Source organism: Drosophila hydei, unplaced genomic scaffold (genome assembly GCF_003285905.1).
Source record: "Drosophila hydei strain 15085-1641.00,03,60 unplaced genomic scaffold, DhydRS2 tig00008130-arrow-arrow-pilon, whole genome shotgun sequence".
NCBI classification, from domain to species: domain Eukaryota; kingdom Metazoa; phylum Arthropoda; class Insecta; order Diptera; family Drosophilidae; genus Drosophila; species Drosophila hydei.
The window spans coordinates 754,923-781,276 of NW_022045839.1; the positions used below are offsets into that span (position 1 = coordinate 754,923).

Consider the following 26,354-nt stretch of genomic DNA (forward strand, 5'->3'; position numbering starts at 1 on the left):
TGCAAATAAAAAATACCAAGATTTAGATAGTTTCTACATAACAGTAAGATGAGACACTAAAAAAAATAAATAAAGCAAATATACTCCTAAATATAATTGAAGCTAAAGTCAAACTGGGAAGATAAAGATAATCGGAATGTCTTTTAGACGCTAAACTATGTTTTAAAAAGACTCCGTTTACGATTATAGGCAGGAATTATCGTTCTTACTGGCTTTTATTTTTTATTAACTCGTCACATTATACATTATATTTATATGAAAACATATGTTTCCTTCCTTTTTTTGGTTGCACGCATCGAAAAATAAGAACTAAAAAGGTTGTATTTGTACGTACGTATGCATATGAATATATAATGAGTGAGTTTAGTGATTTAGTTGTATTTGATAGTTAATGGTGAATTTCTGATTCTACGATATTAGAAAAGAACAAAATAAAAAGATTATATTTAGGAATAGTTAAAATATATCCGTACAAATGAATATTCTTTTGCATTAAATAATTTGGAAACTTTTCTCAGCTCTAAGAGCTCGCCTTTAAATAATGACCAAAACGCCGATGCACCAGCAGCCACCACTGTTGTGGCCCGAATTGTTGAATTTATGTAGATGATACGACGACGGCTTCCTTCTGCTGTTCAGCGGCTGATGCTGGGCAGCTACTAATGGCATCGGTGGATATCTTTGCAATCTCATCCGTTGACTCCAAGTCACCCTCAATCTTCAAACGTTTCGATTTGCTGGTGTTCTCGGACCGATTGGCGCCATCTACACCGGCATCTGGTGAAGCGCTACGTTTAAGGGCACTCTGTTCCGCAGTGCCATCGATGCCATGTTTCTTTTGCTGACCAGCTTCAAGGATGGCACTCTCTGTCTCAGCTGGATTGATTGTGGTCTTCAGTTCTTGTAGTTTCGGCTCGAATTTAACAATAACAGCGGTCATATTGTCGCAACCAGTGCCATCACCCATCGTATTTGGTGCCAAGCAGTTATCAAAAAGCTAGTTGATAGTTGTCGAAAAAGAGGAAATAAATAATAATTGAGCTTTGCGGCTTATAGGAGATTAATCTGTCTGGTACTCACTTCCTCACAAATTTGAGATAATTTCTTGCAGTCATCTTTCAGACGCAGGCGCACAAAATCGACCACTTCATCGCTGGACATATAATTCCAGATGCCATCGCAGGCCAGAACCATAAATTCATCTTCTGGAGTAATGATTAGTTTCTTGACATCCGGCAATGCCGAAATCATCTGTGCTTCAGCTGGCAGCTCCAAGTTCGTTTTGTAGGCATGATCACCCAGAGCTCGGGACAAATTGAGGCCTCCATTAACACGTCCATCCAGGGTGACACGACCACCGGCCCTGACAATGCGTGTGGACTCTTCGTCATCCTCGGGTTTATGATCCAGACTCATTTCAATAGCCTTGCCATTGCGAGAGATGACACAACGCGAATCGCCAGCATTTGCCACATACAGATCGCGGCCATGCAATAAGCAAACAACCGCCGTGCAACCGCTATCTTTACCTGGTTCCTCAATCATATTGGCGCAGAAATGATCGTTCGCTAGTTGATCTTCATCAGCGTCATCATCATCACTCACATTTTCATCCTGTAAATAGGAAAATAAATCATGTACAGTAAACAAAATAAAAATATTGAATATTGCTAATTCTTGTATCTTAAATATAAAATAATACATTTTATGATCTAGAGTTGAGAATATCCACACGTCTATATCTTACCTCGTCTTCGTCGTCGTCGTCGTCGTCATCATCATCATCATCATCGTCGTCATCATCATGGGCATCATTGCCATCTTCCATATCGTCATCAGAAGAACTTTCTGCTGCAGCAACTTCTTGAGCTTTAGTCAAAGCATTCTCGTCGTAGTCGGCATCGTCATCTGACTCTTCGTCTTGAGCAGAATTGGCTTTTTTCAAAACTTTTTCCGATTCCTTGCTGGTTGAAGAGATATCAGCGGGCTCTGGTTTGGCTGCTGCTGCTGCTGTTGTTGTTGCTGGTTTCTCGACACTGCCGTTAGACTTTGCATCTGCGATGTCGCTGGAAGCGGATACAATAGCGTCTTCCGTTGCACCAGCTGCTTTATTGTCATCTATAACCGCAGCTTTAGCCTCTGAAGAGGTGACACTGCCATTTTGCTCTATAGGTGCAACGACCGGGCTAGGGGTCGCCGGAGCCTTGTTAGCAATGGATTCGTCCTTAGGAGTAATAGTTGTGCTCGAGGAATTGGTGGTTTTGCTACCACTTGAACTACTGCTGCTCACCGTCGACTCATCTTCTGGTTCAAGCTTTCTTGAGCTACTTGGGCCAGCTCCGTCGATTTCACTAAACGCAGCTACAGCTGCTGCTGAAGTTGAGGAGCCTGGGGGCTTCGCTGTTGGGTCCATAACGGCCTTATTTACCGCTTCGGCAGCAACAGCTGCAGCACGACGACCACGCAGACTCGTTGACAATAATTTGCCAGCCGCATTATCCTCCTTAAGCAATGAAAGGTCATGTGTTTGCGGTAGGCCTTTGTATTTCTCAAGAACCTCAGTTAATGGCAAATTGCTCTCCTCATGCAGCTCAGCCAAATCTTCTTCGTCGTCCTCCTCATCATAGCCCTCACCATCCTCATCCACGATATTGTGCTCGCCTGCTAAGATTTTCAATGTATTGACCACTGTTGGTTCGAGCAATGTTTTATCAAAGCCCAGAAATGCATCCTTGAGCGCTTGCTCCAACTTGCCGCTCTTATAGCTAGCTAGGCTCATAAGGAACTCTGGAAGCTTATCGGCACAATATTGCGCTACTTCCGCACCACCATGACCATCGTAGACAGCAAAAAAGGATGTGTTCGTATCAAAATTCAATATTGAGTTATGGGCATCCTAGGAATGGAAATAGAAATTGAAATATACACAGCAGACATAGAAGTGATTCACTGATTCACTAACCTCCTGACTGTTGCGCCAGCCTTGCATCGAGCTGGCGCCCACGACGAGCATTTCATTGAATTCGTCTGTGGACGCTTTTTCCGTCTTTGGATGCGACAGGTAAGCACCCATTTTTCACTTCACACAAAAAGTCCAGCGCTTAAGGAATAACCAAACGAGCTGTCGCGTTAGCCTGCCTCGAGTGCCTGCCCACAGTTGCAGAATTGCGGAAAAATCGATGCTTGGCCAACGCACGCGCGCAGTGTGTACTTTTTTCGCGCCACCGGCAAAAATAAAGCCGGAGTCAAAGGTTGCTATGATTTGTTTATTCTGTGAGAATCACATCAAATTGGTAAAAGATAGTTAGATATTGTATATATTTATTTTTCTTGCTTGCACAACTGAGTTTGTTCGCGATTGTTTAATGAAATTTTAAGATCTGCACGTTCTCTTTGGCGTCTCTGTAAATTTTGTCGTGTGTATCCAATGCCGCATTGTTCGTTTATTAATTTGCCAAAATGTCAAAGAAACTCATTTGTTGTTTTTATGTATAGTTACAAAATGGCGTACTTTACCCAACTCACTATTGTGTGCAATTAATAGTTTAAAAAATTATTCCTTTTGCAATATTTTCGTATATCCGCAAAAAAAAAATCTACACTGTCGACCGTGTGATGAAAAGATGCCATCAAGTTAAAGATGGGATATTTATATATGTGTGGATTATTTAGCTGCAACCTATACTGAAAATCTGGCAACGCTAAATTGTCAAACTGCGGTATTTCCATCGTTTAAGTTGTGTCTGCATCCGGCACAGCCCAATACTTACTTGTAGTATTAAAAAATAAATATGTTTCTCTTTGATTGATAATTTTGAAGTAAGTGGGACATAAATCAATCTCAGGCTTGAGGTGGTTCCGAGATCATTACCACCGCTTTATATAAAATATCGATTGTATACTGACTTAAGATTTTGAATTGTATTAAGAAATAGATTAATATATTATTCTCTCATGTTAAAAAAAATGAAATGTGTATAAAATTATGTTGTATAATTCTTATTTGAAATCTTATTTATCAAAAGATGTATAGAATATACAGTTGTTCAACATTTTTGTGTTTGACAACAATATAAATGACTCAAATCTAAAAAAAACAATAGATCAAACTGATAACCAAAAAACACAAAAATACCAAAAATAAAAAATCAGGAAGTCAGTTACATGTAGTGAAATTTAAAAATCGATAGATTAGTACTTTTATTTCGATAAGTCTATTGCGTTTTGATGTGACAGTGTGAATTAATCATTTTTTAAATTTACAGGAACATATATGAAATGAATGTATAAAGATAAGCTAATTTTAAATAATATAATGGCAGGTCAATGTGAAAGCTTGATTGTTGATCAAACTTAACTGTCATATAAAAATTGCAGTGTATTACAGTTATGCTGTACAATGCTCAGTTTGTACAACACAATATAACACTTATAGCAGTTATTTAACATATATTTAATACAGTTAGGACGAATTTGGTTAGTAATAAAATATTATTGTTAGATTACGTTATATCATTAAAAACGTAATTGTAATCTACTTTTAGGTAGGTAAAATAGGTTCCGATTCACTTATCATCGTTCCTAGAAACGTAGATAGGCCCGACAGAGTAGAAGGGAATGGGAATCTGATGGTGTAAGCAATCTGGTAATCTGAATTGTGGAACTATTACGCACAAAATTAGTAGTTAAATACTTTCACTCTTTGAAATTTTTCTTAACCTCTGTTAACTATTTATAAATGTATAAGCTTACGATATTGAAAGCTGATGTTAAGAATTTTCTCCTATATTTTATTAAAATTGATTACGTATCTAATCTGATTCATCCTTGGCGTTTTTCATTCTTTTAGCAGGAGCAATAACGACCACAGATTACAACTACTACTATGTTTATAATAATAAAAAAATAACAAAACTGAAAATTTTTACTTATTAGCTAATTTTTAACAAATAATAAAGGAAAATGTTTATTCATAAAAACATGACGATATTCTCTCTTCATTAAGGTGCGCATATACAACAAGAACAACAGTACGCACATAAATCAACTTTCATTTATTTAAACATTTTAAATTTTGTAAAAAAAGATGTTTTCTAAATGTTTTTAATATACAGAACGAATTATTACGGCCCCAGAAAGTATGCTATATTTTCACTTTAAATGCAGGCTTCAATGCATGCACGCAATTGTGTGTCATAATAAACAATGTTTGTACCACACATCAGCTATTATAAAGTCTTAGTATATTGGCTTTCTATTTCACATATGTTATTCATTAGCATATGCATTTTCTATAGAGTGGGAGGGGTGCAGAAGATGCAAAATCCCATCTGTGTGTTAGTTGCATTCAATATCCCTTTGGCTTGTCATAAAAATAAATTGTTTAATCGAAATTCAAGCAAGTGTTCGATAAAGATTGATTCTCCAATTGCTATTAGTAGTATAAAGTATGTATTGGACAGTTTTCACTTTATATAAGTTAATGTTAAATTCGTATAATTTAAATTTAAATTTATATTGAAATTTTAATATGGATATAGCGAAAAATTGTGCTGTAATAACTCGAAATAACTCGACTAATTAAAAAATGCCACAAAATGAGCTAATGAAAATTCGCTGTGGATACACGCACACACATAAACAAGCTCACACACATACAAGCTCACACATATACACGTACACATGTGTGCGAGTTAGACGTCAACTTTTGAAAGGTTCTCCTTTGCTGGTTGCCGTCTAAATAGAAGGGAAATATGAATAGCCAAGCGTGGCTTTTTATAACTTTTTAATTGTTTCGATAATTTTGTTTGCTGATGAATTGGCACTGTCTGTCCGCTGCAAGTACCTCAAGTGACCCCGAGCCGATGTTTGAGAAGGAAATGTTTGCTTTACGCTAAATTAATTTTCCATATGTCTATGATTAGTCACAGCAAGCGATTTCGAATTCGACTTGTGTGGAATATACATTAACGAGTCGACAATGGATTTTTGTTGTTTTTATCTAATTGGCACTTGATAGTGTCAGAGCCAAACTATGAATGTGACATTGTTACCTAATTTTTGGAACTTTCAGAGAGTAAACAGATTTAATAGTTGATTAGATAATTGCCAAATTAATGGATTCGAAAAAGTACGTAACAATTTCCCAATTCCGAGGAATTCAGAATGAATAGGGACTTAAAAGGGACTTTTATTCGACTCATCTGGCAACTCTGGCGATCTGCAGCTTAGCGACGCTTTATAGCAATGCATTAAACATGAGCTGCTGTCGACTAAGTCCACGAGCCTTTGAGAGATTTCGCAAGCAACATGTTGCTGTGTGTATTATGTAAGCTAATGGCCCAAGGCCCAAGGCAAAATATGCGACCGCAACAAAAGCACAGCAAAAGTTACTTGCCCGTCGAGCACTATCGGCGAGCAAGGGTGTTGCGCAGCTCATACACACACTTACACAGACACAACCGCACACACGTGCAAACACGCACGCTGGCAGACACTTTGTTGTTTGCTGTTTACCGTTATCTGCATACCAATACCAAAAGCGAACTACCCACTGTATTGCTGGCACGCTTCGCTGCGACGTCACCCGTTCCGTTAGGTATAAAAGCCAAGGCGACCAAAGGACCTGCGCTCATTCACTTCGGTTGAGTTGTGTTGAAACGTTCGTGTCACTTGCTAAGCAAAGCTCGGCAACTCAGCTACCTGTGGCAGCGGCAGCAGGAAGCGTAAGCGCAGTGCGGTGCAGTTTGAAATTACAATTTTTAGCCAAAGTGAGTTCCATTTCAAATTCAATCTCGGTTCTCCGTCAAGCCATAACACACTAGTGAGTCTATGTAAGCACTTTGAATTCTTTACAGATCTTTACTTGGAGTGAGTGGATATGATTAGATCGCTTCAAATAGATGAGATACAACACGTCATATATAAAAATATTTTCGTAAAACCAAGCTAAAAGAACTTAGATTGAAACAGGTTTAGTTATACAGTTTAAGCAACAGCATTTAAAAAAAAAACAGTTTAAGAGTTCTAGAAACTGAGATCAAATTCATACGGCAAGCAGCAATCTTCTAGTGCACATCCGAAAACTGAAAAAACTATCTGAATTAAGTTAAATTCAAAACAAACTCTTGACTTATATATAAAGTATAAATGGCTTTGGTGGAAATTTAGTGGATGCTGCATAAAGTTAATTTCCTGAGAACTACTATGTTTTTAATGACAATAATTAAAATAGATATGCTATATCCATATCTTTTTTCTTTTATATGAATATTTCAAAGAGTTTTAGCTTGAATATTTCAAAATAACTATTTGTACAGCTCTTGCTATAGCAGTGTTTTTAGTTGTGAAACTATATATAAAACTTGTATGTAGAACCTATTTAAAACTCGCTCCTGCAAAGCTGCCTATAAATTACACATACATTACTGGCTTGTCAGATACAATATCTTTAATGTCTTATCACTTCTTACTTGCTTTAGATCGAATTCTTCGATTTTCGCTATTTTATAGTACATATAAATATTATGTAAACTATCTGTCTAAGACAGTTTAAGTTTTGGAAGAATAGCTTTGTTCTTTAAACAATATATTCTTCTACTTGCATTCTTCTACTTTTAATAAAAATATAAAAAATACAATATAATATAATAAAATATTAAATATAATTTTTTTTAATTTACTAATTATTAATTTGAAGATATTTGTAGTGAGTAAGGTTTATATAGAAGCAAAATCATAATATATACTAGCATAATACACAGTTGTTCACATACTTAAATACATATAATTTATGTATTACACAACTTCTATATATTTTAAATATATATCCTCAATAGTTGACTCTTAGCTAATTGAGTTACAATACAAACTTAAGATCCAAGCTAAGTAAAAACTGCTTAGCTGCTATGAATCTATGAACTATAATTATAGATTGCAAAAATTTGAAATTATCAATCCGTGTTATATAATTCATTTAGTAATAGATGCACTGCAAATTTCAATTAAAAATTACTCTTTTTTCTATGTTTCTCACCTGATTGGAACTTATTCATAGGGAAATTGTAATATTCTAACAACTCAAGTCGAATTAGCTTAAATATACTATCTGGTCTTTGCTTTATTTGATATCTATATTTGATAATATATAGTATTGATAATTTAGTGAAATGAATACGAAATAATTATTATTATGCTTGCTTAATAAAGATATTATTCAATGCTAATTGCAAAGTTTTATTATTAATAATTTGCAAAATCTGCATTTTTCGCATGTATTGAGAGCATAGCAAGGCGTATAAACATATATATGTACATACACACATATATATATATATAAATTAAGTTGAAGTAATGAAATTACTTATGGTATTGAATATTCTAGCCGGGCTCTTCAGAAAAGTTTACCCTGCGACGGCGGCCCAGGTAACAATGAGCTGTGCCCTAAAGGCCTAATGAATAAATATTAAGTATCTAAAGTGGCTAAAATGTTTGCTGCCTAAATGAGTCAAAGAGTCGAAGAGTCGATGAGTCAGTTTCATACATAATAAATACTAAATATGCACAAACGTTTTTGACTGCAGTTTGTTTGCGTTTCACTGAGGCTAAGCAGAAAAGTTTGCCGTTGCCCATGGCTTGGGGTCGCAGCCTCTTTCAATCTGTCAATCAATATTCATAAATTGGTAGCCAGTAGCTGGCGGGCAGGTTGTCCGTAGCCAGGTTTCACTGCACAGTGCCAACTTTTGCGCAACTCGTGCACTGCTCGCACAGCTCCAGGCAGCGCGCGACCCGCCGATAATAGTCTCCTTTCTTGCAATTTTCCTGAACAGAATGAAGCAAGCGATGGCTGAGCAGGAGCAGACCATCGCCAGGTGTTAGCTTACCAAATGCAAATTTTTGCATAACACTTTTCATACCCTTTAGGGCAGAGTCAAATGACAATCGTCCTTTTGCTGCACTTACTCTTCACAATTTATATTTCACTATAGATTTTCTTTATGCATTTTTATTTTATATAAAAATTATAATTAGGTACATTTCAGCTGTGGTCAGGTAACAGCAATATATATGAATTATGCGAGACTGTTTATTATCCGGAACTGTTTAAGCTTTAACTATGTTACTTAAGTACCAAATTATATTTTCTTAAATATATTTCTGATTATTTATTTAATGCCTAAATTTATATTAGAAATATGAGTGATGACCAAGCAAGTGTGATACTATTTTGAATAGTTACATCTGAGCAGTTGTTGATATTATCTATAGCAGTCAGACCTTAAAATATTTAGAAGCATTTGCCATTTGGTTATAAATTATTTATATGTGCCAAATATGTAGAAGTAATAAAAAACTTACCAAATTTCCATTGTTCCTTTTTGTCTTGGCTTCAGTGTTCCAATTTTTTGTTCTGCCTTAAGCGTAAATTGAACTAGTTCATAAGCACAGTTGTTCTCTGCTTTTATAGAATTTTACTTATACTCTTATTATATTTACTTTTCACGCTAGTAACTTCCTTCAAAACCTATCTGTAATTCTACTCATGTATAAAATGTAAATTGCGTGAAGAGGCTAGGTCTAAGTTATCCAATGATCTGTGAAGTTCTAAGTTTATGCATATGCCAGCTGAACTATACATTTATATAAATACCAAGTTTTGTGGTAGATACAGCAACGAAGCAGAAGAAGGACTTAAAGTTTAGGAGACATGAGTCCGAGAAAATATATAATATATACATAAATAAATTAAAGAAGTCTTAATCAATATATGCTACAATAGCCGACCCTATTTCCTCTTTGACAATGTCTGCATAAAGGTAAAGGGTATGCCTTCGCCCACACACAACGAACTCGGCCTTTGATTAAATCCTGTTACGATATCCTGTGCATATTTATTATTTATGGTTTCATATTTGTGCATAAATCGTGTGAGATAGGCGCAGAATGAAAATTCGTTAGTTCGAAATTGAAATGCAATTGCTTATCGGATGAATGCAGCTGGAGTGATGCAGCACACACACTCATATATAAATTGTTTGTTATTTTCCCTTTAACAATGAAATAATAATAGTAACTGACTGCCATTATGATAGTGCGTCGCGCAGCCTTTGCCAAAGGGAAATCCATTTAAAAAATGTCGCGCCAAGCCAAAATCCCATCAAGCTAAACACACAGAGAGCGAGTGAGAGCGAGAGAGGGAGGGAGGAAGAGAGACAGCAAATGCCTCTTCTATTTACTTAAGGACATATTTATTTTTATGCAAAAGTTACTTGGGAAAGGGTTTCATATTTGTTTTACTAGAATTTCCAATCGCTATCTACTTGGCTGCCCTTACTTGAACCTCCGGCCCCACCTGCGCCTGTTGATATGTGTATATGTTTACATATTCACATTAGAAATTGCATCAGCTATCTGCTGTCCACAAACATGCCTGGTTAAATACATTTAATGATGCCGCGCCCTAAGCCGTGTGGCCGCCCACATTACAGCCCAGTTGAAAGGAGCTGTCAAAAAATTTGTTAACTTAAATGTGTTGCACGTCAACGTCAGCGGCGGCCACTGTAGAGGCTGTGTGTGTGCTTGAAATCTTAATTGAACTTTCAGTTACCGAATAGAAATGCAAACGGAATGGTAGAGATTAAATGCTCTTACACTCAAGTATATATATATATATATATATATATATATATATATATATATATATATCTGTACCCTATCGTAGCTCATACTAAGACTTACAAGTGATTTGGCTGCTTTACAAAATATTGTAATTGTTCTCAAAGATTAAATGCCCAGACTTTTATATCAATTATATAAATATCTCTTTCTAGCTTGATAGATTGGAAACTCTATACCAATACAACTAGCCTTAGATGTATGATATGTCTGTGAGAATTTAGCTTCATATTTTATATATATATTTGTCTTCTTGATATTAAAGTTCTAGCTTTATAAATACAGACACCTTGAACTTACTCTTAATCATATATAAGCGTTCTATCTATATCAAATGTTCTCAAAAATTAAATAGCCTTACCCTTATATATATGATATATCATAATATATCTTAACTTACTCCAAGTCACTCAAGCCAAATATATATTTCATAAGGCTCTCTCTTATATCTACCGCTCACAATATATCTACCTATATCTCATGATATCGTAGACTCAGATACAAGTATCATGCCCTTTGCTAGAGCATGCGAAAAAAATGAGGAATATGAGTGGGAGGGGGTGAAGTGCGTAGTGGGGGGCGTAGCATTCGCCATTATTAACTGTAATCGAGCTTAATTTTGTGTGGGTGGCTGGCCAGCGCCTGACTGCTTGTTTGGCGGTTATTTTAAAATTCTATCAAAATAATGTTCATCTTTTGTCTAAGTCTTTTAAAGAAAAACCCGCCAAGTTCAGTCAACGACGCTTAATTAACTTAATGCCACAATTGCTGCCAAAAGAACAACCAATTTTCAGTCAGCGAAGGTTTCGCTCGCTCTCCCTTGGCCATCTGCTTTCTTGCTGACGCACAAATCAGGCAAAAAAGACGAACAAAAAAAAATAAAATAAAAAAATTCAAATCAAATTTCGTACGTGTCCGTTTTTTGGGTTTCTTCGTCTTCGCCTTGATTTTTCCTTGTTAAGCGATTGGCCAGGCTATCAAATCAAATGCTACCTTTGGCCACCTTTCGCCATGGCCCACGCCCACGCCCACGATGTGTCTGTAATAACAGTATTTACGATACACGAAACCATAAATGCTGATTTAAAAAACATTCGCAGTAGCTTGATCAGATATATATATATACATATATGTTATATGATTGGCGGCAATTAAATGCCATCGCACCTGTACGTGTGTGCCATACCGTAGCCATACGCATACCAGACCGCGTCAAACTATCTGACGTGACTAATGACCGACGCAAAGCACCCTGGAAAATTGATAAAAGAAACATATATATGAAAGTCAGGAAACCACAAACAGATTTCACTCAATTAGCTGCGTACAATTGGGAAATTCTGTCTGTGGCCTTATCACCTGTGACAGGTGCTTCTTATCAGCCGCGTAACGATAGCGGCATTTACGCATTTACAGCCAAGTGTGGCAGCCAGTTAGCTCTTCACTTTGTCATTTGGCTTGGGAATCTACGAATCCTCGCGTCCAGCGTCTGGCCTCTGGCAGCCTTTGGCCAGTGGGCCTAGTGAAGGTTTTCTTTTTGGCACACGCCTGAGCCTCAATTACCAAAATTACGATATTACCAAATATTCACTAATTGCAATTTAGGGCGAGTTAATACGGTGTTTGTCACCTGGCGACGTCTATTAAAATTTATTTGTTTGTCTTGCTTGAAACTCAATGAAACACATGTATGCGTGTGCACACACACACACAGCTACACCCACTCACACACACACACACAGGCACAGCTTCATTGTCTATGTCGCCATTGTTTAACGGTATCCCAATCCACACAATTCGGCGCTCTACTCCTTCCCTTCCCTTCCCTGCCCTTCCGTGGCTTCGTCCTTCGCAGCAGTTGAAATTTATTTCGTCAATTGAATTTCTTGTGGGAGTTTTACTTAATTTACCCATGGTCATCGAACTTGATTATTAGCCAATTCCATATATCTAATAAATATATCTGACAAAATTGGATAATCAAAGTCATCGAGCGATTGACAGAATTAAGTTGACTTCAAGAATATTTATATTGTGGAGAGCCACGCCTATTACTGCCTCTTATTATATATACATATATTTATGATTAACACTCAGCACATTTTGTAACTTGACTTATTCGCTCAGTTGTTCCCTAATTAATAACTATGATTAACTCTATTGGCTTTTGGTAAGTGCCAAGACCTTTATAGGTATTTGTCAGTGAATATTTAAGTCTGGATGCTTGTTAGTCTATCAATCAATCATTATTAAAAGATATTATATTGCTATAATAGCAGGCAGCCGAGGCTCTATATATAGTCTTAATAATGCTACAACAGTAGCTGAACTCTATATATCCCCTGCCTTCTATAGAGGGGAACTTGTACCTATATCTGAGTCGGCTGTTCGGGAACACAGCTACTGAACGTACTAATTCAATTCTAGTTAAATATATTTTCCATGTATTATTCTAGCTATAGTCAAGGTATACATAAAGCTAAGGAATCCATAAGCCTAGGTCTTTGTCGTTAAGTCCTTTTTAGCAGACTACGATATTTAATAGATAATGATATAGAAATATATATTTATTTGTATATTTGATTGCTTGGTAAAAATTATAGTTCGACATCTGAGGTTAAAAGTCTAAGTTTCAATGCTCTCAAAGTTCTTTTACACTGATCCCTTCAATCTCAACTACCACATTTCAAGCATTTTCCATAAATTTCTCTGAATATATTTCTAAATATATTTTTTAAAAATTTACATATATTATTTGATTATGCAAATGACTAAAGAGACTAAAGAGACTCCACAGAAAGTTAGCTAAGATCTGATGCTAGTTAAAATTGTAATTTCCAGCAGCCCAGTTGATAATTATAGTTTTTTTAACAAGCAAATTTTTAGCATATGCCAGATATGGGTCACCTGATAATATTGTCGAATAATACAAACCAATGAAGCAGAATTTAGTGGCAAACAGCTGAAGCTGACGTAAAAATCTACTTTAAAATGAATTCCCTCAGGTTGCATGGAATATATGTGTAATTATGGCTCATTAGCTGTGGCAATGCAGTTTTCCTTTTAATGCACACACACACACACATGTACATATATATAAATTGAGGAAAATGTAAAAAACTGTTCAGCTTCAGCGCCGACAATGGCCACACGCGCTGCCTTTGTAACCGCACACACCGAACTTTGGTTTGGCTAGCTGCAAATTAGAGGGCGAGCAGCGCGACTAGTTAGTAACATACTAAAAATGGGACAAACACCTAGGGTGGGGCCATAGAAACTTGTCCCAAAAGTGCGCAAATTTCAGGGAAGCAGACGACGCAGAGGCTACTCCTTTGTTACCAAAGCTTTTGCCTCAGGTCAAGCCACGCCCCAACGAGACCAACTCGCAAACATGTTGGCATGAAGCAAAAAAAAATACTATATATATATAAACATTCCCCCAAAGCGTGCCAGACTAAAAAGTCTGCTCCACAAACAGCAAGAGACAGAGAACGAGTCGGCATTTTGATCTAAAGCGCACACTGGCAATTGCTTGTAATTAATTTGTTTAAGCCAACCCAGAAAGAAAAATGATGGGCAAACGTGCAATAGGCCAAGCTGTGAGCGGACAATCAACTGTCAACTGAACATTTGTTAGGCTAAACTACAGCCTGAGCTCACATGACCCAAATGACGTGAAATCATCAAGTTTTTGACATTTGCCAAATATATATGTATTTTTAAGGCCTGATAAGCATTTACTATATGATATAAGCTGATCTGCATTGTGAGATGATTTATGATATAAATTGTGAAATATATTTGGTATCAACAATTCAGTTTGGAATGCTAGCTATAGATAAGTATTTTATATACCTCTTGCATATATATAATATATATACCTATTGCTCTTATTGAGGCTTTATTTATACAAGGATCAGGGCTCAAAAAAAATCTGCCTATAAACTTATAATCGAATAGAGATGAATGAGAATGTGAATGAATGAATGAAAGTTGAGAGAGAAGAGATGAATTTTCAATATAAATATTTATAATTTCGCCCATTTGAACACAGAGGCTACGCCTCATGTGTCCTGTCCCCATCTAGAAGCACTAGTTGGCTTCTTGTACGTTTTGAATGCTTGTGACTTAAGGTGCTAAGCACGAATGCTGTGTCTATCTACTACTTGAGACTGCTGCTATCAACAACATTTGTTTATATAAAGGAAGCTGCTGCAGTTGCTGGTGCTCTTGCTGTTGATCAGGCAGTTATTGAATGATATATTATTATTTCTAAATTATTATAGGTACTTCATATTATCGAAGTATAGAAAGCGATTGGCATAAAAGCATAAAGCAGTCAGCTTATGGCAAAGTTCTCACAGAATAATTGCGCTAAGGCGCAGGGCCGATCATTAGCAGAACTTAAATCCATACATTCACTTGCTTTATCCATGCAAAGGGCTCTTAAACTCAAAGATAATGTTAGCTTTGTAGATGTGGCAGAATAGAACAGTTAGGAATATTACATCATATGACTGAAGTAGGAATATTACATCATATGACTGGAACTGTTGTCATTATAAGACACATCATGATATGATATGATGTGATATGATATATCATATATATTATGATATATAGTCAGCCCTAGCTCATAGAGGAGAGCTCCTCAATCGTCAGCTTGCCCACGATAGCTGGCTGCGCTGCTAGAGATAAGATTTCAATTCAACACCATTTTCAATGCACTTAAAATATATTTAGATAATCAGGTCTTAGAAATGCTTGTCTTACAACCAGGCAGAGCCGGGGGACGGCTTGTTGACGGCATTGCCATTTAGCCAGGGTCCCAGGCCAAGCGTCTCCAGATTGGTGACATGATTCGTGCCCGCAGTAATGGGCGAGAGTGCTGCATCCTTAATGATCGTCAGGTGATGAGCTGCGCCGGCATTGCCATTTCGTGTGAATTGCCCGAACTTGGCTGCTTCGTATTCGGTCTTTTGAATCTCGGCGGCGGCAGCATGAGCGGATCGCTGCAGTGCCGAAGCTGCCTCCGCCTCGCGGGCGGCAGCGATGCGCTGCTGATAGGCAACTGCTGCCTTGGAGGCGGCCAGACGCTGCTGAGCCAACACCACAGCCGAAGCAGCCGAAGCCGCCTCCGAACGTTGTATGGCCGCAGCTGCCTCAGACTTCTGCGTCAGTATTGCGGCGTGGGTCTCCTTCTCCATGGCGATGCGCTGCTGATTGAGGACATTCTCCTTGGCCGCCTGCATCTGCTGCTGGGCGATCAGCACATTGGCTGATGCCTGTTTGGCAGCTGAAATGGCATTGGCCACTTCATTTGGCGACGGGGCAGTCTTCAGTGGGCCGTGGCCAGCACTCCAGGCGCCACTGCTGCCTGCCAACTGGCTAGCCCAGCTTCCAGCTGTATTCCAGCCACTGCCCAGCTGTCCAGTGCTCGTCGCTGTCCAGGGAATGGATGCATCGCCAAGGCTGCGCTTTGGCAGCGTCTTCTCGCCGGAGGCACTGCAGCCAGCTGCAGCTACCAAAGCCAGCAGAAGAAGAGGCAACATTCTCTGCTCCTTGCGGACTCCCTCTGCGCTTGGATTGATTGTGAATTGCATTTTGCTAGATTCGAATGCTGCGTCTGTCTCCTACTGAACTCTTCTGCTGAGGGATTTACTATTTATAGCAGACGCTGCTGCTGCTGCTGCTGCTACTGCGTTACCTCTTGCTCTTTGCTGCTGGGCTAATCACTCACGTAGGCGTTGGCAGCACCAATTTGGGCTCTATCGCTGTGGTAACTGATTTTATAACTGCCTCAATTTCATGAAGACCAGAAGGAAATGAAAGGCTGCTCCCAATTATCAAAAGCTTAGCTAACTCGTTGCGCCTTTCATCACTGGCTTCATTGGCTATCGTAACCCAATTTCCAGTTTGTCTCTATTGACAATGGAAATTTGGGGTAGAATTTTGCTGTGCACACAGATATCTTAGGCATGCTAGTGTTCATTAAAATAGTAGTGCTGCACTACATAATATATATTACTATATATTGCACTTAATATATATTTCTGATAAGAAGTTCATTTGTCAACCTTCAAATATAAATTCTGTACAGTTTATATTTCCATTTTCTTATGATCGATAAATATCGATATTTGGTATATGTATATTTTTATAATGAATATAAATGTATTATCAATATGTATCCGAGCTGAATATCCCTTCACTCCATTCATATCCATGACATATATATACATTTGTATAACTTCATTAAGATGTTTCACCTAGCGCCAAAGAAAAGCAGTAATAACTATAGGTCGATTCATAAAAACCCCTCAGGGTATCTCCTAGTCGAGCATTCCCCCTACACTATTGCATTTGTAGAATGAGCGCTGCTCAAGATGCAGGATATCTACTAGTCGAGCACTCCCTACCCCCTACATTATTGCATTTGTAGAATGAGTGAAGATAGCAGCGCTGCTCAAGATGCAGGATATTTCCTAGTCGAGCACTCCCTACGACTTACAACATTTTAAATTGCTGCACTTGCAGAATGAGCTCAGAGCTGAGGGTATCTGCTCCTCGTGCACTCTCGACCACTGCACTCTTACTTATTTTCAATTATTGCACTTGACTGAAGGCATTATGTATGATCAGTTCTTCATATAAAGAGAGGCATAAATAAGTGTGTGCGTGGGCACGGCATTCTTTTGTGCCCTTGCAGCTCGCCCGCCCACATTATTAATGCTATGAAAAAATAAAATTTAATTATAACGCAAGAGCCACGCAATATACGTGTCCAAAGGTATTACACCTGAAAGACGGGGGCAGAGGCGACATTCGATACAAATGATGCAGCTCAGCTCAGCTCAGCTGCCGAACATTTCACGCTGGCCAACGGCAACAATTGTAATTACCATTAATGCACGTCGTCAGGCTCTCTCCTGGACAAACTCAAATTTTACTTTTACTCGTATTAATGAAAACAAATTGAATAAGACAAGCTGATGCCACAGCTGCCGGCTTACAGGTGTTTCAGCTGCAAAGTACAGTGGTCCGATTAAGATGGCCACTAACAACTAAAAAGAATTGATACTCACTTGAGAGGAAAGTCTCTGGAGTTTGGCGCTTGTTATAAAAAAGGGTACAGAATTTTAGTATATATTAGGGTAGGCAAGATGAGGCAGCTGTAGACGTGACAAAATATAAAGTTAAATTATTAAATTAGTTTTAAATATTTCTGATATCGGATACATATATATATCAACGAACTTTTATGAAAATATCACTTCTTCATCTTCTACTTGGTTTCAAATAAGGTTCTGTATGAACACTTAATATTTTTTTTAAATTTATATTAAAATTATATTAATATTTTTATATACTAAAATTTTTAATTTTAACAAAATTAACTTGAGCTTAAGTCGTATTAATACTTTAAATATTATTATAAAATTAATTATATTATGACTAAATATTGAATTTAGTTTTTGGCTAATAAAAAATCAACATAGAAAAGTTCTGTTTTATGCTCTAATTATTCATTCACTATGTCCAGAGCACAGCTGCCCTCAGCTCATCTCAGCCTCAAGGATTGCGGCTTTCCCTCTTCTGATATATGTTTGAGATAGCTTGCAGCATATCACCTTAGTTATTATGCATTTAATGGCCACACCCACACAGACTTACCCTGAACGGGTGACGACCTCAAATGCTGATGAACATTTGAATTTATTTTATTTCAGAGCGCAAATCTGCTGGCCAGCATGTCCTCCCAGTCGATGGCATTCCAGAGCAAATCACGAAAATCTTTTATAGGCATTTTATTGCTCACCTTTCTGGCTTTTCTGGCGCAAGGTGTCTTGGCAGTCGAGCCGGATGCGACGTATGTCGAAAATGAACTGCACAAGGACAACGGTTAGCTATCAAGCGGATTGGATTGTTCAAATTGGAGCTAAAACTGTTTCGTTTTTAGAGTTTCCCAGCTTGGTCAAACGTCCGTCGTTTTTCGTGGGCAGTCGATACGGACGCTCGAGTGGCAATGGCGCCTCTGGCAATGGCGCCGCTAGCAACGGCATGGGCACCTCGAAGACGCGACGCCTAATCATCGTGCCACGCAACGATCGCTTCTTTCTGGGCTCGCGCTATGGCAAGCGCAGCGATGAATATCTCTCGCCCTACGAACAGAATAGCCTCGGCCTGGGCCTGGGCAAAGCCTCCTTGCGGGAGCCCGAGCGCGAGCTTGAAGCCAGCAATGAGAAACCCAGCAGCAGAGCCCGAACTACGCCCGTTCTAACCATGACCATGTCCTGCGTCTACACGGGCATCAGCAACTTCTATCGCTGCAGCAATGCCAATTCGGAGGACCTCAACCTGAACATGCCATTGGACAACAATAGTATAGGCTCGGAGGATGCCAACACCAATGTTAAGTAAGAGATGGCCTGGCTTTATGCATTCATTGGCAAACGATCCTCTGGCTAGTTAAATATCCTTGTTATCCATTCTCAGCTACACACACACACACACACACACACACATACATACACGCATACATCTATGTGGCGTATCTTGTATCTTGTTAAATGGTATTAAAATTTTTAACGGGGCTGGAAAAGTTTTAATACCCAACAATAACCGTGTAAATAAGTAAGCATACAATAAAAATAATACATAAATACATACATTACTGTACATCTGTATCAAATAACATAAACTAGGTTACATTACTTAATATATATACATAAATATATATATATATATTGACGAATTGTACTTTAATGCTTAACACAGTACGTTCCATTAACTGGGTATAAAGGATCCTTTAGCTTCGCATATGAATAATCTATCGATTATATAACTACGTACACATACATACACACATGTGATGCACTGTGTGTACTGCATATGAATACTTTTTATTATGCATGTATTACTCTTTCGCTCCAAACTACAAATGTAAACGTTCAATAAAGGCAAACAGATATATACAAACCTATTTAACTCTGTCTCCTCTCTCTCAATTTGGGGCATTCTTAAGATATAGCTGCTTGGGCTGATCCCAGAATGTAGTTAATCTCTTAGTTGGAATATTCGTTATTTAATCTTCAAGCAGGTACTGGAAAGTAAGTATATAATAGCAGTCAAAGCGCAGACTCTTTGATCGTTGGTTGTATTTTAGAGACTGTTGTCATCTTCTATATGTTTTTTTATATAACTGCGGTAGCTTATCCTCTATATATCTTATTTTTATACACTTAATTTTGTTATACTTACTGTCGATGCTTTGCTTGCCAGGATTTATACGAATTTTAAAAAATATTCAAAGTTGTTCAAACAAATGCATAGAAGAAGAAAACGAATTCAAGTCAAGTAAGCTCTCATCCAATTAAATATCAAGAATTTTAAGGGCAGTTAAACTTAAATTTTTTTTTCATAACAAATATATTTTATAGCTACATTATATATAATTGAATATGTTTTATAAACCATTTATATATAAAAAATCCCATTTCAATCAATAAAACTTTCTGAACTTAAAATTTAAGCAATTCTAAATTTAAGCATTTTCTAAATATATATATTTTCTATATATACATTTAGAAAATATTTTATAGATATTCTGAAACTTATTGAACATGCAGTCTAGGCCAACATCTTTAGGTTTATTATTTTTTACATATTCTTTTTAGGGGCCATTCAGGCCATTGTTAAATCGCATCTTCACATTTCTCACTCACTATATAAATTCTTAAATGTCTTTCCCGTAAGAAAAAATCTTGGCCATAATAAAGCGATTTCCATTGTGCTAATGCATTTGTGCGGGCTGACACATTTGCTGTGCCTACACCTGGCGCTGCAGGTACAGGTACAGGTGATGTATGTTTGTAGGCGGCACGTTTGTCGCCGTAAGTAGTACAAGAAATTTAATTATCATAGCCAGGCCCGCACCGATACAAGTAATGAGCACAAAAAGGCAGAGCACTTACACGTGAAATGCTTTCTTGAGCAGGCAACAAATGCAGAAATGATAGAAATTAAGTCGGCGTAACGCAAAAGTTTCCCTTAGCTGGCATTGATTTTAATTGTTGGCAACGGATAGCGGTAAACGCCGCAGTACTCCACCTCCTAACAGAGAGAGAGAGGGAGAGATTTTAAGCTAGAGGCGAAGTGCTTGCTAATTGTATTAAGTGGCATTGGCAAAAATGTCATCAGAGAGCTGTCTTGGCTCTCTACTGTTCCGCCCGCATCACAACTTTTCGGCAATCAGAACGTGGCAGCGTGGCGATAGCTTCTCATCAAACAGCTTCTCATAGCGCACCGTCAGGCGCAATTGCTGCGCTGCAGCCAGCTCCCTCAGATAGCACAAGCGGTCGTACAACAGGACATTCTCGCACAGCAGCTGAGCAAAAGATATGCATTGGAATCAGTGAGGTTGATGGGTAAACAAATCAGTAAAGTACCTGAATGCTTGCCTGCAAGCAAGTCAAAGCCTCCGCCAAACAGGCGCCACGACCGTTGGCATAGAGTTGGCTAATTGCATCAAAGCGGCTCTCATGTATGGGCCGCCAGTCCAGGGCAAGGCCCGTTTGTCGTGAGTGCAGCTGATATTTGTGCTTAATGTTGGCAAACGTTTGCCAATCGTGGCAGTCAGTCTGTGCCTTGCCTGGCCGCCTGACTCTAGTCAACTCGTCGTCATCGCACAGAGCTGCGGCCAAAGCACGCGCAAACATTTGTTTGCCATGCTCCACATGGGCCTGGCCGTCACTTTGCCAGCGTGAATTAGTCTGCTGGCAGGCCAAGCGCAGGAAGGGTCGATTGAAGCAAGCAGCTGAAACTGTCGACATGGCTTCCTTCAGAGCTCTACTCAGCGGAAAGTTGACGAACGAGCAGGCATCCGCGCTCAAGGCGAGCTTGTGATAACAGCAGGGCATAATGTGAAGACAACGCACTTGTGGCATTCGCAAAAACAAGAGCATTGCACTGATGCTCAGGTCGGCACAGGCATGCAGACCAATTAGCGCAGTGGGCGCCTGCTCCAGCCCCAGCGCAGCTGCATATTCCTGAATGCGAGCACAGCAGCTGGCATCGGCTGTAATAAATAGTTGTTCGTAGCTAATCGAATTTGCATTAGCTGCGGTCTGGCTGCGTTGACGCGCTGTGTGTACGCGCTTCTCGTCTGCCTCCAGGCCAAGTATCAGGTAATTATCATTCAGCTTGAGTAGTGCTTCGCTCAAGTAGCCCAGCCCAGAGCCCAAGTCGACTATGAACTTTGTATCTGGGCAATGCTCATGAATGTGTGTGGCCAACTTATCAATTTCATGCAACTTTTTGGTTGACATTTTGCAATTATTCCTGGTAGCATTTCCTGGCATGTCGCCTGCAGGTGCTGCTGCAGCTGCTTGCGTGGGTGTCAAATTCGCAATCTCTTGGCGAAAGCGTAACACCTCCTTGGGGCATTCCCCCAAAGGCTCCTGAACAAATGGAAATATGTTCAGCTGATCATTTGTTAGTTCCAGGAAATAATCCTTCATATAACCAGGCATAGCATCGAATGACTTGAGGCAACTTGTATTCGCCTCGCGATATATCCACGAGTGCTGATGCAAGAAGTCCACAGCAGCTCGAAAATATGCGTCATCATTGGCAAAGCCCCTCGGCAAAGACATGGCTGAAAATGAGAAAAAGCAAATCCTATGCGACTGTATTGCAAAGTACTTTCAATTTGCTTAAGTTCTAATAGAAATGGTCTGATTTTAAGTAGAATTGATACACAATCTTTGGGTCAGGTAATTGTAACTATGTCGTAAAGAAAGACATTTAACAAAGACAACTTGCTTTAATTAGTGTTAACATAGAATCAACTCCTTTCGTTGGCAAACACAAAAACTTATATAGCAGAATAACGTATATAAAATAGAAATAAGTGAAATGTTGTAGCTTATAGGTATGTATATATATACAGTCAAAATTTTCAATTTGTAATACGCGACAATTAAGATATGATTTTCCAATTCAGTTTAGTTTCCTGTTCTAAATTTTCGTTGGTGGGCCCTAAAATGCATTTGCCAACGTGTTTTGGTTTCTCTTTAAAGTACTTATCAATAACTGTTTGCAGCTCGTCAACGGTTACGGACAACACGCGTGATCGATATTTCACAAACATCTCCTGCGAAACGCCATAGAGGAAGAAATCGATGCCAATGTTGCCAGGTGCAGTGGGCGAGTCCAGCTGCTGCAGTACACCCAATTTGGCCTCGAATATTGTTTGCTGATCGAGCTTACTGCTTTCCGCCATTAACCAATCGTAGGTGTTATCAAAGGCATCCAGTGTCTTCGTAGAGTGCGGATCGCGATAACTGAAGAATGCGAATATGCCATCTGAGCCAATTTTGGCACCTGCGCCGTAAGCTCCATTTTGCTCCCGCACCACAGGCAGTAGATACTTGGCCGATATGAGTTTAGCGAGCACGCGCAATACGGGATGATCGTCATGCAAATATGGCACAGCGAAGAATGATTTTGCGCAGTAGTTAACGGGAATATTCATTACATAATGTTGGTAACTTGGCTCCAACAATGTCAGTTCACTCGTCTCAGTCATATCTTCGAACGTTGGCAGGTTTTGCAGGAAAGTCTGGTAGTGCTCCAGGACAGTTGGTTGAAAAGCCTCTGAAGTATTGATGGTGACACGCATGTTGCTCTTGCTAAAGACCTTCGAACCAATATGAACTAATCTTTCTCGGATCTCCTCTGTACTGTTCTGTTCGACATACTTCTTCATAAAATCAATGTGATCAACTCCCGATAACAGGGATTTCAGTTGGGCAGCATCACTGACCAGGGCAGCGGAGCTTAGCATTGCATACAAATGACCGGAACTGGCGATTCCAACTGATATATTAGAAATGTAGTTTTCGATGAGCATCTTCAGGCGATCCGTGTCGTCAAGTTTGAAATTAAGCAGCAACTCCTTACACAGTTCAAACATATCCTTCACATTCTTGTCGAGAGCGTGCGTGGTCATCATTAAGCCCACTTGATACGATTTTGCGTCCTTTACATTCTCAACGAAATTCAATTTAAAGTCAATGCCAGCAGTTTTGGAAAGAACGAGCTTGTCGAATTCACGGAAATTGTGGTTGGCAGTGCCCATGTCGTTAATGACGTTACTGAATAATGGGATAAGCATGAGTTCATCTCGACTTAGTCCAGTAATATTGAACAAGCATTTAAAGTAGGAAATCTCATTAGTGGGCACCTTGCACAGCTGAGTGGGAACATCGGCGAAAGTTTTCGTTTCTATCATCGGTAGTTTGGGTGGTTCCTTAACATCATTCAGCGTTAGACACGGCAAGACATCCGTGCTTTCTTTTGCTTTTTGAGAAGACTCCAATTTGATGCCATTCTCATATATTTCTTGTCGCTTTTCGGAATCGAGCGCATTGACTTTCTGTTTTAACATCTCAGCCTCAGCCTGCTTGAAGTTCTCCTCATACATTTCGTCCGGTGACATTGTTAGTGTTAGCTTATGAGTATTGTTTACAAAGTACTTTTCCATTTTCCGTTGGAAATAGTGTTTGTTCTCCTTAAGTCTGCAGCGCAGCTGGGCAATCATTTCCGAAACTCGTAAGCTGCTGACAACATCACCATCATGATTCCACAAAGACGTCGAGTTAAATAACAAAGCATTACCAAAGTGAGGACTCTGATGCTTCAATGATAATTCCAAGTTGTGCAGAATGCTTTCAATGTGCTGAGCTTCAAAGCCTTCTTCGATAGTTGTATGAACAGTTTGATCAAATAGCTCATTAAACTTTGTAAAGTCTTCAACCTTCAGGTCCTGCAGGCCCACAACGAAATATGTGTCCCTACAATCCGACGAATAGCCCGAACTCTGATTGTAGCCTCCAGAGAAATTTGGCTCTATTAAGCTCTTATAGAAAGCCGAGTTGGGGCCACGAATCAATATTTCGGATAGTACATTCAGTTCGAAACTTTCCTGTATATTGGTCGAATCACACATCAGCAGCGCGATAGCTATCTGGTTCTGTCTATCGAAGGTGGCACCCAAACTGTCTAGTCGACTAGGAATGTGTACATTGCGTGGCTGCGACCAAGGCTTTTGATTTGGTATACGGCTATAGGAATCGTCTATACACGAATGTTCGGCCAAGTATTCACTGTCGACAAATGCGAGTGTTTTCATTACGTCAAACGAACCATAGCAGAACATGCGCGCATTGCTTGGATGATAGTATTTGCGATGGAACTTAACCAAATCCGTGTGGGTCAATTTGGGAATCTCCAGTGGATTGCCACCAGATACGTAGCCATACGTATGATCCGGAAGCATATTGTTCAGCAGATTTTGCATAAAAACCTGCGAATTTTCCGAAAAGGCTCCCTTCATTTCATTATAGACGACACCTTTGATAACAAGCTCAGAGTTGTTATTGCTTAATTCCTTGTGTTCTAGACGCCAGCCTTCTTGCAGAAAATCCAAATACGCCAAATTTGGTCTGTAATACAGTAAAAAGTAGTTAAGTAAATTAAAAAATTATTTTTCATATGAAACTTACCTGAACACCGCATCCAAGTAGATCTTTTGCAGATTCCTAAAGTCCACCTCGTTCATGGTTGAGAATGGATATAGCGTGTAATCCGGGCCAGTCATGGCATTCATAAAAGTTGCAACCGAACGATTTAGCATTTTAAAGAATGGATCGCGAACTGGAAAGTTTTTGGAACCACATAACGCAAGGTGCTCCAATATATGCGGCAGCCCCGTCGAATCAAATGGGGTGGTACGAAAATTAATGGAAAATACATTATTCGTATCATTCCGATCTATGTACCAAAACTCCGTCCCCGTGCCCAAATGCCGCAACGTACATGAGACCAGCTCAAAGTCGGGTATATATTCTATACGTTCGCACAGGAAGCCGTGATATACTTGGCCCTCACTATATTTGTAATTACGACCTCCCATTATATGTGGTATTCCGCTACTTAACGCCGGTTCCGATTCCGTACTGGCGCCTCTCTTGGTCTCGTTGAAGGCGAATGACTTGAAAGATCGTTTGGACGTTTGACCCGGCAGCTCCCGAAGGGCGCGCGGCATCGCCTTCAGCCATTGCAGACGTGGGAACATATTTTATTTTGTTGGTTCGTAAGTGCGAGTCTATAAATAGGTACACAATACAAGTTGCAGATGTTATCCAGATATAATCAACACATCAAGCGGCATGAATTAAATAAAAATCAACATAAAACACGACACGAGTTTTAGTTACATCAGCCGGCATTCATTACGTTTTGCATGTATGCATATAAAAATATGTGCCTGTATATATATGAGTGTTTGCTTAATTTATATTGAGTGCTTTTTTGTACACAACAGATTTGACTGACACTCTGATTGAAATTCCAAACACTCATTTTGAAGGTTTATAATTTCAGTTTGCACTATTCTTATTACAACTTACCAATTCTTAGAAAAACAATATTTTAAACTTTCGTCATCTGCACACTACTTATGAGTTTACCAGCAGTCAATATTCTTGAAGTCTATCGATATACTTTTATTTGCATAAGACAAATCGATCTTAGTATTTTTTGTATATTTTTATCCCAAACAAAATACCGATTCGGTTCATTTAACCGAGCATTAGAGTTTGTTATCGAGCCATTTA

At 38.8% G+C, this 26,354-nt stretch overlaps 4 protein-coding genes across 6 annotated transcripts; 1 reads left to right on the forward strand and 3 right to left on the reverse strand.

The window, feature by feature from the left end:
• Positions 1-358: 358 nt before the first annotated feature.
• On the reverse strand, positions 359-4,026 carry LOC111600000 (probable protein phosphatase CG10417). Of its 2 annotated transcripts, none has more exons than XM_023315900.2 (5): positions 3,771-4,026; positions 2,963-3,271; positions 1,748-2,896; positions 1,081-1,614; positions 359-997 (listed from the first exon to the last, which is right to left on the reverse strand). In XM_023315900.2, the coding sequence occupies exons 2-5, from the start codon at positions 3,071-3,073 to the stop codon at positions 599-601; spliced, it is 2,193 nt and encodes a 730-aa protein (XP_023171668.1). In that variant the 5' UTR covers positions 3,074-3,271; positions 3,771-4,026; the 3' UTR covers positions 359-598. The 2 variants fall into 2 exon arrangements, with proteins under 2 accessions (XP_023171668.1, XP_023171669.1); XM_023315901.2 differs by lacking the exon at positions 3,771-4,026 and adding an exon at positions 3,517-3,642.
• A 2,621-nt stretch (positions 4,027-6,647) lies between these two features.
• LOC111600116 lies at positions 6,648-19,308 on the forward strand. 2 transcript variants are annotated; one of them, XM_023316079.2, is made up of 3 exons: positions 6,648-6,770; positions 18,405-18,576; positions 18,635-19,308. In XM_023316079.2, the coding sequence occupies exons 2-3, from the start codon at positions 18,426-18,428 to the stop codon at positions 19,093-19,095; spliced, it is 612 nt and encodes a 203-aa protein (XP_023171847.2). In that variant the 5' UTR covers positions 6,648-6,770; positions 18,405-18,425; the 3' UTR covers positions 19,096-19,308. The 2 variants fall into 2 exon arrangements, with proteins under 2 accessions (XP_023171847.2, XP_023171848.2); XM_023316080.2 differs by lacking the exon at positions 6,648-6,770 and adding an exon at positions 6,778-6,823.
• Positions 19,309-20,285: 977 nt separating this feature from the next.
• Positions 20,286-22,349, reverse strand: LOC111600063 (protein RRNAD1-like). Its single transcript, XM_023315993.2, has 2 exons — positions 21,123-22,349; positions 20,286-21,061 (listed from the first exon to the last, which is right to left on the reverse strand). Exons 1-2 carry the CDS (start codon positions 22,326-22,328, stop codon positions 20,909-20,911), a joined length of 1,359 nt encoding a protein of 452 aa, XP_023171761.2. The 5' UTR covers positions 22,329-22,349; the 3' UTR covers positions 20,286-20,908.
• Positions 22,350-22,573: 224 nt separating this feature from the next.
• On the reverse strand, positions 22,574-26,227 carry LOC111600062 (presequence protease, mitochondrial). The gene is made up of 3 exons (XM_023315992.2): positions 26,148-26,227; positions 25,242-25,843; positions 22,574-25,181 (listed from the first exon to the last, which is right to left on the reverse strand). Exons 2-3 carry the CDS (start codon positions 25,811-25,813, stop codon positions 22,655-22,657), a joined length of 3,099 nt encoding a protein of 1,032 aa, XP_023171760.1. The 5' UTR covers positions 25,814-25,843; positions 26,148-26,227; the 3' UTR covers positions 22,574-22,654.
• Between the last annotated feature and the right edge of the window lie 127 nt (positions 26,228-26,354).

Bases quoted from the DNA above. Each gene is read 5' to 3' on its own strand.
- LOC111600062 (XM_023315992.2), bottom strand. From the start codon at position 25,813: ATGTTCCCACGTCTGCAATGGCTGAAGGCGATGCCGCGCGCCCTTCGG. The intron at 25,182-25,241 runs GTAAGTTTCATA...ACTGTATTACAG, and splicing joins TACTTGGATGCGGTGTTCAG to ACCAAATTTGGCGTATTTGG.
- LOC111600000 (XM_023315900.2), bottom strand. From the start codon at position 3,073: ATGGGTGCTTACCTGTCGCATCCAAAGACGGAAAAAGCGTCCACAGAC. The intron at 2,897-2,962 runs GTTAGTGAATCA...TTCCATTCCTAG, and splicing joins GCTGGCGCAACAGTCAGGAG to GATGCCCATAACTCAATATT. The intron at 998-1,080 runs GTGAGTACCAGA...ACTATCAACTAG, and splicing joins TATCTCAAATTTGTGAGGAA to CTTTTTGATAACTGCTTGGC.
- LOC111600063 (XM_023315993.2), bottom strand. From the start codon at position 22,328: ATGTCTTTGCCGAGGGGCTTTGCCAATGATGACGCATATTTTCGAGCT. The intron at 21,062-21,122 runs GTACTTTACTGA...TCTTTTGCTCAG, and splicing joins GCTTGCAGGCAAGCATTCAG to CTGCTGTGCGAGAATGTCCT.
- LOC111600116 (XM_023316079.2), top strand. From the start codon at position 18,426: ATGTCCTCCCAGTCGATGGCATTCCAGAGCAAATCACGAAAATCTTTT. The intron at 18,577-18,634 runs GTTAGCTATCAA...TTTCGTTTTTAG, and splicing joins TGAACTGCACAAGGACAACG to AGTTTCCCAGCTTGGTCAAA.